At 38.0% G+C, this 23704-nt stretch overlaps 1 protein-coding gene across 3 annotated transcripts in view; it reads right to left on the minus strand.

The window, feature by feature from the left end:
• CNTN3 (contactin 3) overlaps positions 1-23704 on the minus strand; it is a 343356-nt gene that overhangs the window by 79545 nt on the left and 240107 nt on the right. For all 3 annotated transcript variants that reach the window (XM_047851060.1, XM_047851057.1, XM_047851058.1), the window contains 6 exons: positions 20604-20807; positions 19047-19149; positions 18102-18286; positions 14288-14424; positions 12963-13092; positions 9871-10021 (listed from right to left, as the gene is read on the minus strand). In XM_047851060.1, the coding sequence (XP_047707016.1) occupies positions 9871-10021; positions 12963-13092; positions 14288-14424; positions 18102-18286; positions 19047-19149; positions 20604-20807 (910 nt within the window). The remainder of the gene's footprint in view (positions 1-9870; positions 10022-12962; positions 13093-14287; positions 14425-18101; positions 18287-19046; positions 19150-20603; positions 20808-23704) is intronic.

Here is a 23704-nt window from a genome sequence, read left to right on the forward strand (position 1 = left end):
TCTTTCTTTGTCAGGACAGGTCAGTATTTTTGTTCAACCTTTGCTAAGAGTATGTGCCAAGCAAAAGTCACCTAACATACTGCCTAACTTTGCAATAAGAATTTCTGCAAAAGGGGCACCTGGGTGGCTCAGTCGGTTAAGCATCCGACTTCAGCTCAGGTCACAATCTTGCGGTTCGTGAGTTCAAGCCCTGCATTGGGTTCTGTGCTAACAGCCTGGAGCTTGGAACCTGCTTCAGATTCTGTGTCTCCCTCTCTCTCTCGGCCCTTCCCCAATTAACACTTTGTCTCTCTCTCTCTCTCTCTCTCAAAAAATAAATAAACATTAAAAAATTAAAAAAAAAAGAATTTCTGGCACAAATAAAGAAACAAGACTCAGAAATTAAATAACCTTTCTAGCCCCACCTAGGTCTTAAGTGAAAGGGCCAAAATCTGACACATGCCTTTCTGATTCTGATGCTTTGCTCTTTCCATGTGTTACAATTAAATCAAGAAACAAATTAAACATAGATTTACCTTCATCCGACACAGTGAATAATGTGTACAGTACTTAGTATGCTGCATGCCCATTAGGCATAAATAATTGATGTAAATACTAATACAAGTACACATTCGGAAACTTAGATGTCCATGGTTAATGGGAGAAGCTCTGTGGGCATGTACTGGTGGTTGGCAGGTGGGATGCAGCAGAGAGGAAGTGATTAGGATGGCTTCCTAAGAGCCCATCCAAAACCAAAAATCTGGATTCCATTAATTCTTCTCTTAACTTCACTGTTAAATAATAGCTTAATCTTCTCATAGGGTATGGGACTTAAGGGGCAAACGTGCCCTTTCCTTTCTCTTAACAGCTGGAAGCATGAGAAAAATGGATGTGTGGATTAGGGAACCCAAACAGGGAAGAGGGCTGCTCCCTATTCTCTGAGATGGTTATATTTTTACCCAGCTATCTCAATCTCCCCTTTAATTAAAAAGATCTTCCGATGCTCACTTCCTTTGAAGGGAGAGAGATGGCTGTCTACGTGGGAAAGAACTCAGTTCAGGCTCTTTTATTTTCCTGATCATTTGTGAACTTCAGCAAGGACACAATTGGAATGAATATGTAGTTTCCCCTCCTGTCTATGTCATCAACCATTTTGTTCACATGGTGTTTTCCCTGCTCTTTTGTTCTGCTGGATTTTACATATCCTTCAAAACATAGCTCTGGGAGTGCTTCCTCTGAGATGCCTCTCCTTCTATGGAACTGCTCTCCCAATTCCCAAGGCTGAGCTGGCATGTCTTCTCTGTGCTTCTCACTGGCTTCTGTACGCCTCCACTGCAGGCAAGGTGGCAATGTCCAGTTTATCCGTCTTGTCCTGGAGGTGATTCCTAGCAGCACCCCCTTCCTCTTCTCAGTTTACAGAATAAATTATATGGTCACCTTGACCATACAGTCGATCCCAGTGTAACTGATGGCTAAGTTTTGCAAACTCTAAACAGACTGTGTTGTGGGCTCTTTAAGGGCCCTTACTGTTTTGTATTCATCTGTGTATTAGTGCTGAGGGCAGCCCCCACTGCTGAATAAAGATATGACGAGTACCTTCCCTACAGACAGGAAGCAGGAACGTCAATCTTTACTCAACTAATAGCCAAGTCCTGAAAGTGGCAACATCACACATACTAAATAAAAATCTCCTTTGATCTTCTAAATTTACCACTTAGAGATTAATTTGGAACTAATGGTACAGGAGCAAAGAATTACCTGAGATCTTAGCTGTTTGCCTGAGGGTAGATTAACTAAAACCCACTGAGCTTCCATACCCATAGGGTAGTTGTGAAGTAACAGCTGTTTAGATGGTAGCCTTAGGATGAAGGGGAAGATAACAAAATCCAGCTCTTTGGGTGAGAGGGGGTAACTGAAGGCAGACAGACAAGGAAGCAGCATTTTGAACAGTATGAAAAAAAAATACAGACTCTCCTGTGATAAGAGAGAGAGGAGCCAAGACATGTGGTTGAATAGGGAAGGGACGGAGACTGAAACTTTGGCAAAGGTATCATTCTTCTTCATCTAAGAGCTTGAAATAAGGGGAAACACCATCTAACAGATTTGCTGAATAGTAACAGAGTTCCTAGACACATCTTTACAAAGCAAGAGTGTGGTGACTAGTAGTAGCAGGGGCAGAAATGCCAAGTGGTTCTTGCTCTGACAGAATTATTTTGGTTACTGGCAAAAGTTTTGATTCTGCTTCTAAGCGCTGTCATGGAATTGCTCAATGTTTTACAGAAGGCAAAAGTGGCCTCCTGGGAGCATTTTTTTGAGCCTTTCAATTTCTTTAAGCTACTCACGAATTCAGGATGAGGTGAGTGTAAGATTGCATGTAAAATTCTGCTTAAAAAACGAAAGTATAATTTATATTTATTGTAATTCACTTTTGGTATGCAGTTCGGTGAGTTTTAACAAATCAATGTGGACATGTAACCACTGTCACAGTCAAGACCTAGAATAATTCCCTCACCCCTGAAAGTTCTCCCATGTGCCTAAACAGTCAACCTCTCCATCCACTCTGGCAACAGTGATCACTGGTTCTTGTCTCTAAAGCCATGCTTTTTTCAGCAATGTCATATAAATGGATTCATACAGCACATCATGCTCATTGCACTTGAAAGCCAGTTTCTAAATATATGTAAAATGTATGCTAAGAATTGGTTAATACGTTTTAAAAGCATTGTGTGGATTATGGCTATTAATATTTGGAAAAAAAACCCTTTACTATTTTTCTTTAAAAAGCATTTAAACTTCTATAATATTAAATGCTGCCTAGAACATATGAAACAATTTTAATGTGTTTAATTAGAAGTAATGGGCCATTCTTTGACTTTTTTGAATTGAGGCTATTGCAATAAAATATTTACTACTGTAAGTAATAGCATTCAACTGAAAGCCCTATTTTTAAAAATAATTGGTTAATGCATTTTAAGTACCACTAAGTGATACAGAAAAGCTAACCATTCTTTAAAATATGCCAACTGGCTATTTCTTCTTGAATACCATGCCTGCTCGCATTCTCTAGAGTCTTTTCCAATTTTACTTTGCTTAAGGAGAAAAAACATTCTATTTTCACTCCAGTCTTTTTTGAAAATATGTGGATTATAAGCCAATGAATGAATGAATAAAAGAACAGTAAAACACCAACACTTGGTGTAATACCACTGAACACTCAAAGAGGCAGGGCATTTCTGTTTATTCAGAAACTGCTGTTTCCTGCAGGGAGAAAAAGCACAGTAACTTTTCTCAGTACCGGATGATACAGATACAAAACAAAACAACAAAATAGCAAACAACAACAACTTTGCCCAGTCCCGATGCTAGTAATTTCAAAGGTTAGAATATTTGCATACTAGGAGACTTATGCTGACTTTTACTTAATAAATCGATTCTTTTGTTTCTATCTATCTATCTATCTATCTATCTATCTATCTATTACATATAATTTGTTGTCAAGTTGTTTTCCATACAACACCCTGTGTTCAACCCAACAGGTACCCTCCTCAATGCCCATCACCCACTTTCCCTCTCCCCCATGCCTGATCGACTCTCAGTTTGTTCTCAGTATTTAAGAGTCTCCTATAGTTTGCCTCCCTCCCCCTTTTAAACTATTTTTTCCCTTCCCCTCCCCCATGGTCTTCTGTTAAGTTTCTCAGGCTCCGCATATAAGTGAAAACATACGGTATCTGTCTTTCTCCGCCTGACTTAATAAATTGATTCTTTATAAATTATGACTGTTAGTCATTTAACAAAGACTGTAAAAACAGGATTCTCTACTCATAGCGTAAATTTCCATCAGCTTCAGAAGTAAGGTGCTCTACCATGTAATGTTATGTACGTTTCAAGACAATTCTATCTAAGGCCATGGTTTCACAGCTACCATGTCATGCTCAGAACACCTAAATTTCTATCTACAGCTCAAGGTTTTCTCCTGAATTCCAGGTTCATTTAGTCAACTTCTGTATGCTCATATATCCAGTTGGGTTTCCAACAAGCAATTCAAACACAAACAATCTAAATAGCACTTGGATTTGCACTGACTTCTGCTCTTTCTGTAATGTTCTCTCTCTCACTGAATAGGTCTACCATGCTCCGTGACGTCTAAGCTGCAAATTTAGGATTCATTCTTGCCTCTCAAGTTTTTGTCAAATGATTAATTTCATCAACAACTCCTATGTCCTGTGGATTTAACCCCTTCTCATACTCAATGCTTCTCTCCATTCTCATTGCCATTTCTTCAGTTCAGGCTAGAATAGTCTCATGTTCAGACTGGTGAATTACTACTAAGGGAGGTTCTTCCCTCAAGTCTTTCTGCCACTCCAATCCATGTTCTGTTGCCACCATTGTGCTTTTTTAAAGAAAATAATCAAAATTAAATTTGATCTTTTAATTCTGCTACTTTGATATTACTCTGTTGTTTCTCAGTGCCTATGGAATAAAGCCCAAACTTCTTGATTTAGCTTACCATCATTCTCAGGAAGATTCCTGCTCACCTCGATAGCCCTATTCTGTCTGCATTCCCCCTTGCCGGACACTTCACACTTGAAGTAAACTGAAGCTACTCAGGTATTTATGCCTTCCTCTGCCTGAAGCATTCTTCTTCAGTGAACTCTAGTCATCTTTCAAGTCTTGCTGTACATATTACATTCTCCAGAAGTCTGCTCAGATCCCTAATTTGGAGATGGAGCCTTCTCTGGTAATCACAGAACATACTGTACTTTACCAATTGAGTTTTACTGCACTTGTATGTTTACCCTGAAAAGCTACCAACAAGAGGATGGACTTCTCTGACAAAAATTAAATATCTAGTTCCTAGCACAGAGTAGGTGCTCAAAATATTTTCCAATGACTGAATGACCACTTGATTTTAAGACCTTAAGAATCACTATTTACATTGTAAGCTCTTGTAATCTATTCAGAACAGCTTTTCTAAGACCTCTTCTGGGAAGTAATTCCTTTAGTACCTTAGTTTGAGATGCTCTCTCGACCTTAAAGCAATAACCCTGATTTCTTCAAAGCGATTCTGTAATTTAGTTGTCTCAGTGACTTAGATTCTCATTACTATGCCTGATGTGTTAATTACAAAGCTGTTATTGTGCTGATATAAAACCTTACAAACCAGGTAGAAGATAATTATTCATTGTGTGATTGTGTGATTTACACAGCAGACATATTTATTAATTTTTGCAATTTTTAAGACATATTTAATCCTTAATTTCTTTTCCTGATTTAGACTTTATTTTTTTACATTTATTTTTCTTAATTTGGGCTTTAAATAATAAAGTATATGTATATACTGGCTTAATCAAAAGTGTATTTGCCACCAGCATTTCCTACGCTAGGCTGGAGAAAGCTTTCCTATTTATAAGTTCCTCATGCAGTGACAAACCCAAGTTCATATACAAAAGATAAAGGAAAAGAAAAAAACCTAAAAAACGAATGGATTTACAATCCTGCCATAAATACCCTATCAAAAATTTTGTCTTCTATTTTCAAATGTGTCATTTGTTCCCCCAAATGAGATTTGAATCTCGACGTTTTAAGTCAGAACAGCCAATGATTCAACAACCACAATAAATCTATCATTTAAAGTGCTTCCTCAATTTGGCTTAAGGCTGTGACCAAGTCAAGAGGGACAGACATGGGGCTTTTGCTGCCAAGTGATGGCTGAGGCCCACTCTGATTTCACATGAACTTGGAGAAGATTCAAAAGTGTAACTTGTTCAATAATTGCTTCTAGCAGCGTTTCCCCTAAGCATCAAGGGTCCGACTCATCAGTACTTTTGCTGTCCAAAGAGATAAAAGCAAAATCCAAATAATCAGACCCGGTAGTATGTACTGAATGTTTGAGTCTCCCCAAAATTCATGTGTTAAATCCTAATCCCCAATGTGATGGTATTAAGAGGCTGGGCCTTTGGGAGGTGATTAGGTCATGAGCAGGGAGCCCTCCTGGATGAGATTAATGCCCTTATGAGACCCCCCAGAGAGCTCTCTTGCTCTCTGTCTGTCATGTGAGGATGTAAGGAGAAGACTGCCATCTGAAACCGAGAAGAAGCCCCTTATCAGAACTTGACCAAGCTGGCACCCTGATCTTGGATGACCACACCCAGACTGTGAGAAATACATTTCTGTTGTTTATAAGCCATCTGGTTTACAGTATTGTGTTATAAAAGCTCAAACTAAGATACTTGGGAGGGACTGCAACACTATGGACCCTCTTCATAAACATGTTTCCTCTTTTTAACCCTATTTTTACATCTAAAAGTTTTCTTATTCACAAAAGAGATGTTACAAATACTTAAAACAAAGTGGAGGGTCAGTAGTCCTGAAATGGATAGAAGTAACACTGATGAACATGATACATTGTTAGAGTAAATCGTTTTCCTCTTTCTACTTAAAACATAATGCCAGTTTGAAAAAAACCCAAACAACTAAAACAAACAAACAAAAAACCATAATCCCAAATTCTCATTGGATACAGGCCTGCCAAAAGAAAAAAAAATCCATATTCCCCAATCTCCCTTGCATTTCAGTTTGGTCAGCTAACTAATTTCTGCCCAATAAGGCATAAAGGAAATAACCATATGGAACTTCTGAGACGTTCCTAAAAAGAGGAAGCAGTGTACCCTGATTTCTACCTGCCTCCTTCCTGTCACTGGGAGATGACACTGAGGAGCTAAAGCCATGGCAACCATCTTGGTTCAGGATGTGAAGACAGTAAAGCAAGATAAAAGAGGTCTGTGTTTTGGACAACTGTGGATTCCAGACAGTCCCAACTGCCTACCTTGAGAGACATCAACCAGCCAACGAATCACCCAACCAAAAGGCTTCTGTCTTTCTTAGTCACTGTTACTTTCAACATCTTATTTGTAAAATATCCTTATTCTTACCAATTAGTATATCTGCAAATATCAGACATTATGCTAAATGCTAGCTGTATAGTAACTATGCAACATAGGAATTATTATCTCTTTTGTGAGTGAGGAAATTAAGATTCAAAGGTGTTACATAATAGATCTAATGACACCAAGGTAGTAAGGAGCCGAGTCAGAAGTCCCAGATCAGATTCTGGAATTTATACTCTCTTTTCCTGTATTACCCCATTACTCTATAATGTGGGAGTAAATCCCTCTTTGTGTGCCTCTTGCTAAAACTCTTAATCTTCTTATCCTCTTTTGAAATTAAGATTAAAAACCTCTGCCTACTATAGGCACTACTGCGAGGACAAGTGGGTTTTTTATTGTGTAAAACACTGAAATCCTTGGGACTTAACTACTATTTAATTTATGTACACAGTTAACACTATTTAAAACTTTTTTAACATGAAAAGTCAGCAGTTACATGAGAAGACCTAACTTCCAGTACAGACACAATTAACTAATTTGTGCCACAAGCCTTTACTTGTTTCAACTGGTTGACACAATTAAACTCCAAATCACTAATTAACTTCCTATTCCAGAAATCCATTCTGTGAGGCCCAGAATTTAGCTGGATTGTGTTTAATCACTCAGTTCACAATTTTGCCTTGTCATCCTGCTGTGGCTCGTTTTTAATGGAAGTGTCTCCCACTAAATACTGGAGGAATTGCAGATTGTATTATCATACCAACTCACAAAAATACCTCGGTGTCTTGGTAATATAAAAGCAGTTCAACTTGGTTGTCGGCAATAAGACTTTGTAATTAAAAAAAAAATTAATCCATATTTTTTTGACCTAATGTTTTATTGTTTGTTTTCCTTCATCTCCAAAAGAGTAATCTGGATTCCATGACTTCAAAGGCTGAGATGGCCTCTAAAATTCTGGGCTCCTTATACAAAATGTGACATTGAAAATACTTAGTGGTTATATCTAGAGTCAGGGATTAAAATCTGGGCTTATGTGACTTTAGGCAAATTGTATTATCTAAGTTTTATTTTCCCCATTAGTAAAATGGAGATGATAATATGATCTATACATCACAGAGTTGCAGAGATGTTTAAAAAAGATAATGCACACAGAGCTCTATATTAGTTTCCTCTTGCCTTTTTTTTTTTTAATTTATTAATTTACTTTTGAGAGAGAGAGCCAGCTTGAGCAGGGGAGGAACACAGAGACAGGGAGAGACAGAGAATTCCAAGCAGGCTCCACACTGACCATGCACAGCCTGATGTGGGGCTCAAACCCATGAACTGCAAAATCATGACATAAGCCAAAACCAAGAGTTGGACGCTTAACTGACTGAGCCACCCAGGTGCCCTAATTTCCTCTTGCTTCTATAATAAATTACTACAAATTTAGTAATTTGGCTTAAACAGCACAAATTTATTACAACATAGTTCTGGAAGTCAGAGGTCCAGTATGGGTCTTGCTGGCCCCAAATCAAGGTATTATCAGGGCTGCGTTCCTTGGGAAGGTTGAGAATTACTAAATGCTCCTTCATGTTGTTGTCAGAATTCAGTTTGTTGTGGCTATGGGACTAAGGTCCCTGTTTTCTTACTGGCTGTCAACTGAGGGCTGTTCCCATCTTAGAGAGTACGGCAAATTTATTTGCTCATGGCTCCCTTCCACCATCTTCCAAACCAAAAATACCAACTGAAGTCCCTCTGAAGTGTGAAATCTCTCCTGCCTTATCTTTGATTATCATATGTTTCTGACAAACTCTTTTGCCTTCCTCTTCCTCTTACAAGTATTCAGGTGATTACTTTGAACCTACACACATAATCCAGGATAAACTTCAAATTTTAAAGTCATCTGCTTACCAACCTTTATTCTATCTTCAACTTTAATTACCTTTGGTCATCTATGTAACACAATCATAGGTTTACAGGAAAAGGACACGGACATCTTTGGGGTCAATATTCTACCTATCACAAGCTCTGAGCATAATACCTGGCATGCAGTTAAGTACTCAATAAATAATAATAATAGCCAATACTTACACTTACTCACTGACAGGTAATGACCTAAGTGCTGTATAGATATTTATGCATTTCATCTAGCTAACAAGCCTCATAACATACTAATTATCATCTTCATTAAAAATGAGAAAATGAGACACCAAATGGAAAGCTTTACACTGAGGAAGTAAAAGGCTGAATGAAGATTTGAACCTGGGCAGTCAGTCCGCTCTATAAGTGATACCTTTAAGTCTCATTCTTCCTCTTCATTATTACAATAGTCAGGAAACCAAGCAAGCCTTTGTCTAAACTAAAACCAGGAATGAGAAGTTATTTCAATACAGGGAAATGGCAATATTGGTATTTATTTGGCATATGCTCTCATTATGTCTTGTCTACTTTGTCCTGGGATGTTGGCTCATCTGAGTCTAGGACAGACCTTTCATCATTCTACTTTTGAGTCTTACCAGGTGACTGAGGAGAAAATCCTTGATAAAATAAGGTATTCTATGTAGGAAGAAGCTAGATGATATATCCAACCCCTTTCCGATTTCAAAAATTGATTACTATCTTCATGAAAGTATTACAGACTCGGGGCGCCTGGGTGGCTCGGTCGGTTAAGCGTCCGACTTCACTCAGGTCATGATCTCGCGGTCCGTGAGTTCAAGCTCCGCGTCGGGCTCTGTGCTGACAGCTCAGAGCCTGGAGCCTGTTTCAGATTTTGTGTCTCTCTCTCTCTGACCCTCCCCCGTTCATGCTCTGTCTCTGTCTCAAAAATAAATAAACGTTAAAAAAATTTTTTAAAATAAAAAAAAGAAAGTATTACAGGCTCAAAGTTACCACTGTCTTGGTTCTTCAACACCTCATATTCTACTGAAATGCTGCTGCTTCTCATTTCATACTAAGAATCCACTTTGACATCACTATGGAAAGTAACAAGAGTACATCACCATTATTTCGGACAATAAAATACCTTTCATTCTCCTGCACGATCACATCTCCTCTCTTCCATGAACGGAGTGCTTTGGGAGAGGCTCTAGGTTTACAATCCAAGCTGACCATGCTGCCCACTTGCACTTGAAGCAACTTTTTCATTGGAGTCTTTGAAAAATCGGGAGCAGAAGCTGAAAGGGAAGAAAGAGAGAATGAAAATTTACTTTTAATTTAACATTTTAAAATACCTGTAGGTTCAAAGGTTGACTTCATAATGACTTTTATTTATTTTTTAATTTAAATTTTAGTTGGGTTAACATACATTCTAATATTGGTTACAACTACTTAAAATTTTTCTTTAAGGTGGATTTATTTTTTAGAGAGAGACAGAGTGTGAGCAGGGGAGGGTCAAAGAGAGAGAGAGAGAGAGAGAGAGAGAGAGAGAGAGAATCCAAAGCAGGCTCCAGGGTCTGAGCTGTCAGCACAGAGCCAGGCAAGGGGCTGGAACTCCCGAATCGCAAGGTCATGGCCCGAGGCAAAGTCAGATGCTCAACCAACTGAGTCACCCAGGCGCATGGGTTATAACTACATTCAAAGTTTCCTGGCACACAGATGTCAGTACTTGATTTACTTAATTGAGTGGGCACCACTCACAGGATTTCAAAGCTCAAAAAGTAATTCCTATCATTGTATGTTCCTAGAAGTTCTAAATCTTGGGATAATTTTTTATGTAGAAATTTCTAAACTTCACCATTAAGTTTTAAAATAGCTCAATCATGAGCGTATCAAAATGAAAAACATTTATCACAGAAAGTTAGTTCCATGCAGACAACAATAGGCTCATTGTCCCTTGTGATCTCTAAGACCCAGCATGTGGCACAGTGCCTGGCACTTAGGTGCTCAGTAAATGTTTTTAGAAGGAAGGCTGAGTATACTGAATTATTATCGTCTTGCATAAAACTGATCAACATCCATTATAAAATTTTCATATGCTTATGTTTAACTTCTGAGTTGGAGAAATCTATAATCTGCATTATTTTTTTAAAAATATTTTTTAACATTTATTTATTTTTGAGACAGAGACAGAGCATGAATGGGGGGAGGGCCAGAGAGAGAGGGGGACACAGAATCTGAAGCAGGCTCCAGGCTCTGAGCTGTCAGCACAGAGCCTGATGTGGGGCTCGAACTCACGGACCATGAGATCGTGACCTGAGCGAAGTTGGACGCTCAACCGACTGAGCCACCCAGGCGCCCCTATAATCTGCATTATTATATTAATGTTCAAGTATCACATTAAATATGATAACATGTAGAGAACATTATGTCTGCTGATAACGAACAGAATGTTGATCCCGAAACAACACCTGAACGTTCAAGATACATAATAATGTATCTTTGAATGAAATGATAGGTTAATCAGCAAATCAGTCTTTTATTGCAAATGTAGAAAAAGTTAACTAAACATAGTGCATTTCTCCTAATGTCTAATACTCTGCCTTATAGCAAACCCGAGTGAATATAATTTATTTTTCTCGTAAGTGGAGATCATATAATGAATTATATTGTGTGATTCTATATAAGAGTGTGGATAAAGAAGATACGTTATCAAGGGGTTGTTGGCCTTAAAAATTAAGATCTTAAAAGGACACTTTTGACTAAAAGTATTTTTCCCATACAAAAGCCTCATATAGCATTTTGGGTAGGAAATCATCCATTTTAAGATGAATAAACTATCACTCATAAGGCTAATTTAATACAAGAGATAGTAGTGCTTCAACTTAAGACTGTGTACAAATTCTACTCTCTTTTTGTTATAATACCCCACCTTCCCTGTCAAGGATAACAGTAGCCAGATTTTCAGCTGATGATCTGCCCTTCCCAGACATCAGGCCTCCTACGCAGAGAATGCATTTCTAACCACCAGGCATGAAGGATGAGAGAACTGCTTCCAGTAATGTCAGTGCGGCACCTGACATTTTGGGCTGAATAATTATTTGTTGTGAGAGGCTGTCATGAGCGCTGTAGGATATTTACATTGTAGGATTATTTGTGGGTAGCCTTTCTGGCCTATACTCACAAGATGCCCGTAACACACACTGGTTCCCTTTTCCCCTATGTATCACCAACACTGTGACAACCAAAAATGTCTCCTGACATTTCCAAAGATTTCCTGGGGGCAAAATCATCCCCAGCTAAGGACTGCTGAGTTAGCAGGTGCTTACAACCTTTGGGCCATACTGGATCGGACCAGCCATGGGTATGTGGCCCAAATCAGGTACACAAGGCCAATGACATGTGGGACTGTGACTTCTATGTGAGCAATTCAGAAAGCCATGTATTTTCCACTGTATTGACTGTGCTCCTGGAAACTGAATGTGTTGGGGAACACCATAGAGAGCCTGATGATGGTGATGATGCTCGAGTCCTGCCAGGATCAAATTCTGTTCAGATCCAAATCTATATTTTAATTACATGTAGCGATAAATTTCCCTTCTACTTTCTCTCTTATTTATGTCGTAACTATGCTATGCCCTGACAATTTTTTGGATGATTTTCAGGGATTTGCAACTTACAAAGTGTTTTTCTGGATAACTGCCCTAAACACAATACAACATATAACATTTTCTGTCTTGTCATATACTTAAAGTGCAAGAAGAAAATAATTCAGAATCTCAAATGGTTGAGCCTTTTAAATGAAAACTTCAGTATGCCCAGTGTTTGGGGCCTCTAGCAGGGTTATTCAAACCAAAGGCAGCTCCTTTTGGAACAACATATGATTGTTTTGAATTCCAGTATTTACTTTTCTGGCCCAGTAACAACAACAGCAACAACAACAAAACGCACCAAATTTACTTATTCTCTTAAAAGGCATTGCTCCATTTAAAATATTAGAGTTGCATAAGGATGTCTTAGGTTGACACTGTTCCTTACTGTTGCCCTACTTCAACTTTTGAGGCTTAGGCCACCTACAACTGTGACTTTCCTTTAGAAATCATTAAAGTATATTCTCTGGTTAAAACCCCTGAATGATATTATAACAATAGGAATGTAATATGAGAAGTAAATACTTCTTATTCTAGCAAAAAGGGAGGATTTAAGAAAAAAAATATGCCAAGAGAAGCTTAGTCTTACCTATAACCTTAAGTTCAGCACTGGAATAGATGAGCCCATGTTTGTTTTCTGCTATGCACTGGAACATGCCAGAATCAGTCACATTTAGGTTTGATATTGTAAGGGCACCATTTTCTATCTGTATTCTCTCCTAGGTGATAACAAAAATGTCTTGCATATAAATGTATACATCATTTGAAAAGAAAAATGAAAACCACTATTATTTCAGTCATACACAAACCTCCTTCATTTTTCCTCAGAGGATTGTGCAATCTGACTTGAAATTTTAACTTTTCCTTATTTAAAAATTTGTGACTGATTTAACATAACAGCCACACAGTTGTAATACTAATAAACACCCTTCAGTCCAAATGTCTATTGGTAAAATAAATAACAAAGAAAGAGGTACAATATTGCAGCCATTTTATTTTTCCCCGTGGCTAAAGTTGCAGACTTTAAAAAATGTATCATGTTTCCATGCCGTCAACTGGAAAGGTTTTCACCATTTTTTTAATCACACAAATCAAACACATTATAAATTCTGTGCATTAAAAAGAGTTCCGGGAAACACATTTATTAAGGGTTTTTAGGTAGTATGACAGGTTATATATAGAAATTGGAAGGAATATAATTGACATAGTACACAATTTTTTAAAAGAACAAAAATTACATGGCTTAAGAAAGAAAGTGATTGAGAAAATAAGTATGCATGTAAGAAGGTAACCACATAACAATTATTCTCCAGAGGCCATACCAGGTTGTCAGACAGGGAAAAGCAAATTATATTCCATGTTTGATCGAAGTAAGGCCTTCCCTAATTTCAAAAGCAAAAAACAAAACAAAACAAAAGAAACAAACAAAAAAACTATACCATAGTTAGACTAAATTCACAAAATCACCTTTTTCCCAATGATATTCAATGTTGAAAATATTTTCTTCTTGGCAGATTGGGTACTTGATTTTATATTTTATCCCCTTTGACACTTCTTTTTTTAAAAATTTTTTGTTTTCAAAGTTTATTTATTTTTGGGACAGAGAGAGACAGAGCATGAACGGGGGAGGGGCAGAGAGAGAGGGAGACACAGAATCGGAAACAGGCTCCAGGCTCTGAGTCATCAGCCCAGAGCCTGACGCGGGGCTCGAACTCACGGACCGCGAGATCATGACCCGGCTGAAGTCGGACGCTTAACCGACTGCGCCACCCAGGCGCCCCAGAACCCTTTGGCACTTCTTAAGGTGTGAATGAATGCTTGCAAACTCGAGTCTACTTTGGCACTAGGTACGAGGAAGGCATTTATTTAATGTCAAATGAAGAGAGGGAGGATTAACCGGGCTCATTACCTTACCTCGAGCACAAGGGCTTCTCCATTTTTCAACCATCGGTAGGAAGGTTTGGGCTTACCACTTGCCCGGCATTCCCAAAAAAGACTGTCCTCCACTGCTATTTCTACATCTCTTATGAGCTGAACCCAATGAGGCTTTGCTGCAATGAAAGAAAAAAAAATCAGACCACCCAGCAAGTAAAAAATAAATGCTTTACACAAATGGATATAAACACTGTGAGCAACGGATTAATGTGAGCATAGTGGCTAAAATTACATTTAATTCCCTATTTACTAAGTGGATATGGGAAATGTTTCTAGATTTGAGGATGGATGATGCAATCTGTCACTTCCTAAGCCAAACTCATTATGTTTTCTCTGTTTTCAAAATTCTGGGCACCGTATTCTATTTCCTCAGATGGGTTATTAGCAGTAGATGGTAATGCAGGTACACAAAACATACTCCTTTCCAAGTGCATTTGTGAATCATGAGGTCACAATTGATGACAACTTAATACATGAATGACAGCAGATACTAGTCTTAATTATACACTAAGAATTAACATCCGTAGAAGAGAAACTTCTATAGCTGAGGAAAAAAATACGTTCTTCAAATTAGAAATAACTTTTAATTAAATACAAACCGATGAACATCTTATGAACCTCTGTGTGAATTAAAATGAAAGCAGGGAAAGATGGATAAATCGGTTCAATTTGAATCATATGACTTATTATGAAAAAGAAGGAGCTCGTGCAACCTTAAATTATGTATGCAAATCAGCAGCATCAAATGGATTTATCATTTTCTGTTACATTTTAGAAGATATTTGGAAAATTCTCTCTACAGATGAAAGCAACATACCAGTTAAAACTAAAGCCTCTCAATATACACAATCTATTCAGCCAAGTCTCAGTTTGCATCTTAGACCCAAAACTGGGAGGTGAGATGTCTTACTGGTTTCACATTGCATTATGTATGTGATGTCTACAATGTGATTCACATGTGCATTCTCCATATGGAGAAACAGTGTATCTATTTCTATTTAATTGTAACCATGGGAAGATTTGTCTTTGTATTTGTATCTCATAAAATTGCTTTTTTTTAATCAAAGAAATTGAAATGAAAATACAGCTATTTAGCTCTTAGAGAAAACATACTGGTCTGCATTTTACCTTATTAATATTATTATTATTATTATTATTATTAAATAAATGACTTTCCCAGTCTGAAGTGTAGTTCAGTGCAAAATCACTTCACTCTATTTATACTAAAGCATATTTTTCTTCTTTCAGGAATTACAAGCATTTTTTGGGATAAGACCACAAAGAGACTCACACATGAGCCCTTGACTGAGATTCAAGTTTCTAGCAAAAAAACTGCACTGGCTTCTCAATACTACTGTTCTTCTTCTCCAAATGGGAGGATAATTTGCTGGACTGAAGCCAATTTTGAGATTACAACTGCCATGTTAATGGTGATTTCCCCCCTTATTCTATCATATTAAATCCAAATATTCTATCCGGCCATTTTTTACGTGAAATATTAGAGTGGATAACCAGAGAACTTCATGGCACGGATTGAATACACTACTCTTAAGCCAGAAGTGTAGAGTAACTTTCATCAAACACCCCATCTCATTAATTTCTGATATATTTCTTAGGAATATATCGTATTACCTACCCAATGGACTACAGCAGGATTCTACCTTCTCTAGTCAGTAGAGTGGATGATGTTTGTTGTCTGGTGTGCATCTATTTCCTCCTTTCTTTATTTATAAAATAACCCCCATTTCTCACTGAACTATCCTCTCTTCCATTGCCTCACACTGTCCATAAAATTCAGGAATATCTGACCATATTCCCTGTTCCAAACAGAGGCCCTTAAGTTGTTTTAAGCCAATTCTCCTTGCTAAGGATTGGTTGAGGAATGAACTTTCGGGCAATGAGATTTGAAACCAGATTTGCACAATGTTCTGGAGACAGTAAGGATGAACAAGATTGATGCTGTGGTTACTGCGGGCAAACACTGTGTGACTATACTGGAGAGCAACATGCAGAGAAAGGGAAAAGACAGAGAAGAGCAGAAACAAATCATAGAGAAACTGACCAAGGGCCTGATTATATGGTACATGAATACTAGCTTAGCTTTGGATTTCTTGCCCCATGAGGCATATAATTGTTTATTTAGGTAGGGCTGCTGTTCCAGATAGCTCAAACATTGCTGCTGAAACATTACGACAGTTGGAATATTCGAGTTTTCTTTTTTTTTAATGTTTATTTATTTATTGTGTGTGTGTGTGTGTGTGTGTGTGTGTGTGTGTGAGAGAGAGAGAGAGAGAGAGAGAGAGAGAGAGAGAGAGAGAGAGAGGAAGGGCAGAGAGAGAGAGAGAGAGAGGGAGAGAGTGAATCCCAAGCAGGTTCCCTGCTGTCAGCACAGAGCCCCTTGTGGGACTCAAACTCATGAACCAGGAGATCACGACCTAAGCTGAAACCAAGAGTCAGATGCTCAACTGACTGAGCCACGCAGGTGTTCTGATTTTGTGTTTTCTTGTAATGGTCACCTCTTACCCTGGGTCAGGTAATGGTTTCTCAGAAAGGAGTAAGTAAGCTTCTCCTTTGAAGCTCTCTTCTATGAGAAAAAAGGACTTTCTGTGAGTGATCTGTACAGCCCCATGGCTTAAGTGTTCACCAACCCACCTTTACATCATCCCACCAGCATGTAGACCTTGACACCTGGGTAACATTAACTTGGTCCTGTGCATTCTAATCTAATCACATAACAAGAGTTACAACACAGAATGACTCAGAATATTAAACCAGGCCTCCATGTTGTTTCTGACAGATCCCAAAATGTTAAAATGGTTGAAGAGGTGTCAGTCTACTCAGAGACAATGCAAATTTTTCTGAGGGAGGTCAGAAAAAGCCCTCTAATTTTAATATTTGTCTTTGCAAACATTTTCCTCCCTGAAACATTTACGTGTATAGCCTGTTTCCATTGCCACTTTCTAAGATAAAAAGAATACAATGCAATTTGCCTTTCACACAAGTGGTCAATTCCCACTAGTTTTACCATGTTTCTGATGATTAAATTCAAGTATATATTCATTGAGCATACATCTTTACATAAATTACATAAACTACAGGACATTTTATAAAATCATATATTTATACTTTCTAAATCATGCTTTCATCAAAAAAACCTAATGTATTTTGTAATAAAAAAGATTTGAAAACAAATTTTGGAAAAAAAAGATAATTTAATTTTCCTACCAACAGACTCTAAATTAAGATAATGCTATAATCCTTTCCTTACCCCAACCAAACAGTATATCAAATAAATGTCATTATGAATTAAAGGCGGCAAACAGCACAGTTACATTATTGGAAGGGATAGGAAAACACTGAAGAACTCAAGAGTCTGAGTTCATGTGGTTTGTCAAATGCAGTAATTGCAAGTTTTCACCATCAACAGTTTCTTTCTCCTTAGTGAAGATCAGAAAGAAAGATACAAAATCACATTTTCTAGGGGAGAGGACAGATACAGAGGAGATCGCTCCTTGCTATGATTCAATGCATGAAACATTACTCATAGAAAAAAAGGATAATATTTCACTACTGTAGGAATCATTTTAAAATGCAAAAAGAAGACAATCACGCTTCTGATTTCACGGCAAAATGTTACTGTTTTTAATTCCTCCTATGACAAATATTTATCGCCATTTAACAAAATGCAGGACTGAACAAGTGGACATTGGGATTCTGCCATAATTTCCCACCGCCCAACAACATTTGAGAGAACAAAAGCTAAAAATCCAATTAGCCCAAAGTAGAACCTCACCATAATAAGTGAGACGCCCTCTGGCGACATTTCTTCCTCGTGAATTCTCAGCAACGCATTCATAGGAACCGGTATCTTCCTGTTGGAAGTTGGGGATTTCAAGCACACCATTGAATTTCCTCAGTTTAATTTTACTGGAAAAGGGCAGTCCATCACTTCTCCTCCAATTAATCTGAGGTACAGGACTAAGAAGAAAATTGTCAAGTTATTTGCTATTTTATTCTTATTAAAAAAATTTTTTTTTAATGTTTGTTATTGAGAGACAGAGAGAGATAGAGCATGAGCAGGGGAGGGGCAGAGAGAGGAGACACAGAATCCCAAGGAGGCTCCAGGCTCTGAGCTGTCAGCACAGAGTCCGACGCAGGGCTCCAACTCACAAACCGTGAAATCATGACCTGAGCGGAAGTCGGACGCTTAACCAACTGAGCCACCCAGGCGCCCCATTATTTGCTACTTTAAACAGATATCTGGATGCATGTTAGGCTTGACAAAATAAAGCTTTTGTTAGGATGGAGCAAAAAGGCACCCGTTTTCAAATGCAGAACATCTCCAATTGTTAATCACATATACCTGATACAAGGCTTAATCTCAGTTGCTATTTTAATAAAATAAATTCTGCATTTTCTTGAGTTAAATCATGATTTAGAGAAAAAGCTGAACACATATCCATTGTATTAAAATACAACAAATGAACAAGCAAAAGAAAAATAACACCAATCTAGTTCATGAAATTAGGCAGGCATAGTCATTGTCTGCAAATTGCCTTTATGGTTTCAGCCTAAATTATATATGTGCATTCTCCTTATATTTTATTTTTCCTTTGCTTCTAAATGAAAGAAAATTTTAGAAAATAAATAAGGAAAAGAAGAGTCTGTCAAAAACTATCTTGATCTCTTTCAGAAAACTAATACTTCAGCACCCTGTAGTAAATGTTATAAAACTTACTTTCCAAGAGCAAAACATTCCAATTTCACAGTTGCACCTTTAGCCACTGGAAGAGTTTCTGGAAACTGCACTTCTATTTTTGGTTCATATTCACCCATCACACCTGTAAATCCACCATATAAAGTTAATAGTTTCAATGTTTCCTGTGGAACTGTCCCATTTTTCTTAAATAAAACTTTCTTTTTATCCATTTTGAACCAGTTTCTCTAATGATTTAAATTACCCACTAGCCATTCATTAGGAACTTTTAAAAGCAGAGCTAAGTGGGCCAAACACACAACATTATTAAACATCAGGGACCTTGGATTCCATGATTCATAAATTACCGTTTACAGAGTGGTTCCGAGAAAGCCATTATGCTTTTTACCTTGTATAAAATGGGAGGCTTTTTTATTCTGTATTTAATCTGGACATTTCTGGTCAAACTGAAATATACAATGTATTATGACTTCTTGAAATATCCTAAGGAGCAAAAATTATGGGAGGGAATTTACTTAATGGTACCCTGGTAGCAAAGAAACCAATCTTAAACTTCTTAAATGGCACCCTGGAGACAAGAAACAGTAACTTCATAAATGAGAAAGGTCAAATTCAATTATAACTGACTGGAAAGAAATGTTTAGGTAATATGTGGTCATGACATTGTGCTGTATCAGATATGGTTTTGTGTAAGTGGGGCAGTTACACAGGGTTACAAATCTGATTCCTCTAAATCTCATGTGTTCCCTTGAAACAGCCATGAAGGGGTAGAGAAAACACATTTATTTTCTTTTCAGCTTTACTAAGGTATGATTAGCAAACAGAGATTATATATATTTAGGCTGCATGTACAACCTGATATTTTTTACTATGTACAATGTGATGATTTAATATACATATACATTGTTAAATGATTATCTCAAATCAAGTTAACACATCTAGCACCTCACACAGATACCATTTTTAATTTCTTAATATTCTGTGGTGACAACACCTCAGGTCTACTCTTGTAGCAGATTTCAAGAATACAATACAGTATTATTAACTATCATCACTATGCTGCTGGTGGCAGGGAAATGGGGAGAGGTTCATCAAAGAGAATGGACTTTTAGTTACAAAATGAATATGTTTTGGGAATCTAGTGCATATTTTTTTTTAAATTAAGAGATGCTTTATATACTATAAAAATACATCCAGAGCTTAAAGAAGCTCACGGTGGCCAAAATCGGGACAGGTGACTTCATGACAATGTAACCTGAACCTAGGCTGAGAAAAACCTCAAGCTTAGTTGAATGCTCTCCCGTCACCATCTTGAAATTCCTAATAATTTCTGAACACTGGGTCCATCATATTTATTTTGCACTGGTCCTCGAAAACAATAAAGCTGGTCCTGGGTAAGGATTAGGTACAGGGACCTATGGTCAATGAAATGATCTTTCTTCATCACTGTACTCATATTTTTTGTTCAGCGCAAAGCGAAATAATTCTTCATGGTATACTTTTCACTTTTTCCCATTTTTTTTTGCTCGGATTCACAATATTTACATTTAGAATTGCACACCTTGAAATATTTCCTACCGTCAGAACGTAGCACCAAAGGAGTTGGGGAGCCCAGCACTCTGGTGTTCGTCACCGTACTGGTCACCACACACGTGTAATTACCCACATCGGATGGCTCGACCTTGGCAATATACAGGTGGCCTGTTTCTTGAGAGACAAATCTCCGGCTATCTTCTTCAACAAATGATGGATATTCATTGAAGATCCAAGCATATGATAGTTCTTATAAAATTTTTGGAGAAAAGAAATCCCATCATTAAGGCAAGTTTTCCACAGTATACTAAAAATATGTACACAAAACCACCTCTATGACAAAGTAATGGTGAGTGGTTCTATCGCAGGTCATGAAGAGAGACATTTCTGTGAACTGATTCTGCAGTCAGTCTGCATTACAGTGGAGGACAGTGCTGATTAGCATCCTTGCAGAAGCAATATTACTACCATCATCATTATCGCTACTCCAGACACCTCCTGACAAGTTTCTCTGGTTTCAGTCCTTCTCCTTTTTAATTTGTATCTCCACACCGCATATTCTATGATCTTTCAAATTTACCAACCTCATCATGTCAGTTTGTGATATAACACTTACCTGCAATTCCCTGGAGCTCCTGGGAACAATGCCACATTTCTTAACCTGAATAAGAGACTCCGCATGGTTAAGCCCCTGCTTCAAGTCTGAGCCCTGGGTCTTGGCACCTGCTGTTCTGAGAGCCTGCAGTATCCTTGTTCTCTGTCCACTCTTTGTCCTCCCCCCTTTTAACACTAAACCCCATTCTCCCACAACAACTTCCACATGGTTTTCAAAGGTTGGTGCCAAACATAAGGAACCACCTCTACAGAGAAGCCTTCCTTCATCCTTGTCTCATGGTAGGTTCTCCTTGATAGAGCAACGCTAAGTTTCTATCAGTTAAAACACTTACTGCTGTATATGTAATGGTCTATTTACGTAACCACCCTCCCACCACTGGGTAAACACTGATGTCAACTCTTATCCTGACTGCCCACCCCCGCCCAATTACCAAAATGAAACATCCAGAGACACTTAATAGTCCTCAATAAACATTTATTGAGTTAATTAAGGATACAATTATGCTCCTATCTCCTCTGTAAAGTCTAATATGAGAGTTTTCTTGACTTTTAGGGTCAAGGTAAACCAACTTTCTCCCAAGAAACTAATGTTTTTTACTCTGTGATAATGAGGGTAAGTAATATGATGCTGCATTGTTCTAGATGCCCATATTTTTCACAGGCAAGTTGTTACTTAAGCACAGTTACGGCAGTTGACTTCTTTGATTCCTTCTTTCCATGGTCCTATCATTTTTTATGATTTTATCAACATTATTGCAGTGGTTCATTATTGCAATGTCTTTTCAAAAGAATTTTCTGAAAACATGTAATCAAAATCAATTTAGTGAATAACGAGTTCAAAATACATTCAAGGCATAATTCCGGGATGAAGGATCTTTGCATTTTGTAGAAAGGGACACTAAGTCCGTTTACAAATAACAATGAGATAATGTAAAAGGGCTGGGTGAGAGTTACTCTGGCTTTCAGAGGAAGAAGAGGTGACAGTCTCTCATGACTGAAGAAGAGGTCTTCAAGGACACAACGATATTCTGACAGCAGGGATAAAAGCACTCCAAATGAAGTGAGGAGCATGTGAAAAGCAAGTCGGGGAGAGATCATGGTAAATACCTGGTGGAAATGAGACACAAGTGACTCTCTTCTGCCTTCAAAGGAAATGCAAATATTTCATGATTCCAAAGGTTAGCAAATCAATGGCATATCATGCACATGTTAAGAAACACTGATTTTTAACCTTGAATCGATCTTCACATCATGCTGTATCATTTCAGTAGAGTGTTTCATAAAATTCCAAACAGTCATGTGATAGGTTGTGAACCTTAGGTTGTTTGTCAGACTTTGAAAAAAAAAATGGGTCTCAAACATCCACTCCACAGTTGGCCTCATGCCTACATCGATAGTGCTTTTTCTCTTACAATAGTACTAAATAGGGGCGCCGGGTGGCTCAGTCTGTTGAGCTTCCGGCTTGGGCTCAGGTCATGATCTCACGGTTCATGAGATCGAGCCCCACATGGGGCTCTGTGCTGACAGCTCAGAGCCTGGAGCCTGCTTCGGATTCTGTGTCCCCCTCTCTCTCTGCCCCACCCCTGCTTGTGCTCTGTGTCTGTCTTTCAAAAATGAATAAACATAAAAAAATTAAAAAACAACAACAATAGTACTAAATAAAGCATAGAGCTGGAGAATGCTGGTCAGGTTGGCTGAATCAGTTCTGCAATTGCTGAAATTGACTGCTGTGGAAGCCTTACTTCTTTAGGCTCTTCCTACTACTCTAAGCATCTACCACCCCATAATCCTTTAACCCCTGTAACATCACCTCATTTAAAGAAGACAAAGCCATCTCCTCTGCTTTTCAAAGTGTTCTACTCATGAAATTCATAGAATTGTCCCTCTGCCTTTTATTTCTTATTTAAATATGGCCCTTGTATCCAGGGAGTGCGAAACTTCCACTGCTCCCCAACATAATAGACCTCAGCTTGGTATTAAGGACAAGAAGTCAACCTTGTTAAACCAGTTTCTACTAAAGTAAGAATGGTTGGTGGAAAGAACTCAGATTTAGAGTTGGAAAACCGAAAATCATGTAAATTCATATAAGAAATATTATGTAGCAAGGAGAATATATGATCAGTAACCAGATGCAAAATTTGGAACAACTCTAACATATGTAATTTTGACTGAAATGTTACAAGGCTACACTTGTATTATTTCTTTTAATCCCAAATCATTATCATTGACTTCAATACTGTACTATTAATATACTGAATACAGATATTGTGGTGTGATCTAGCAACAAATGACAGAAGAGAAGAAAGTCAAAATCAAAATCATTTGAAGGCTGTTCCCAAAATGAGCAAGGAGAGTTGAGGGGTGGATTGTGGTGAACATGGAGGTGTCCCACTTAGGTCTCACCTCAGGAGAACTTACTGCAGGAAACACAATTAACTGGTGGTAACCACCCACCGGCACAAGAGTGCGGGGGCTACTTCCAACTAACTGATGAACTCCACTGTGCTGATGCTTGCCCATTCCGCCCCCAC

This window comes from Prionailurus viverrinus, chromosome A2 (genome assembly GCF_022837055.1).
Source record: "Prionailurus viverrinus isolate Anna chromosome A2, UM_Priviv_1.0, whole genome shotgun sequence".
NCBI lineage: Eukaryota > Metazoa > Chordata > Mammalia > Carnivora > Felidae > Prionailurus > Prionailurus viverrinus.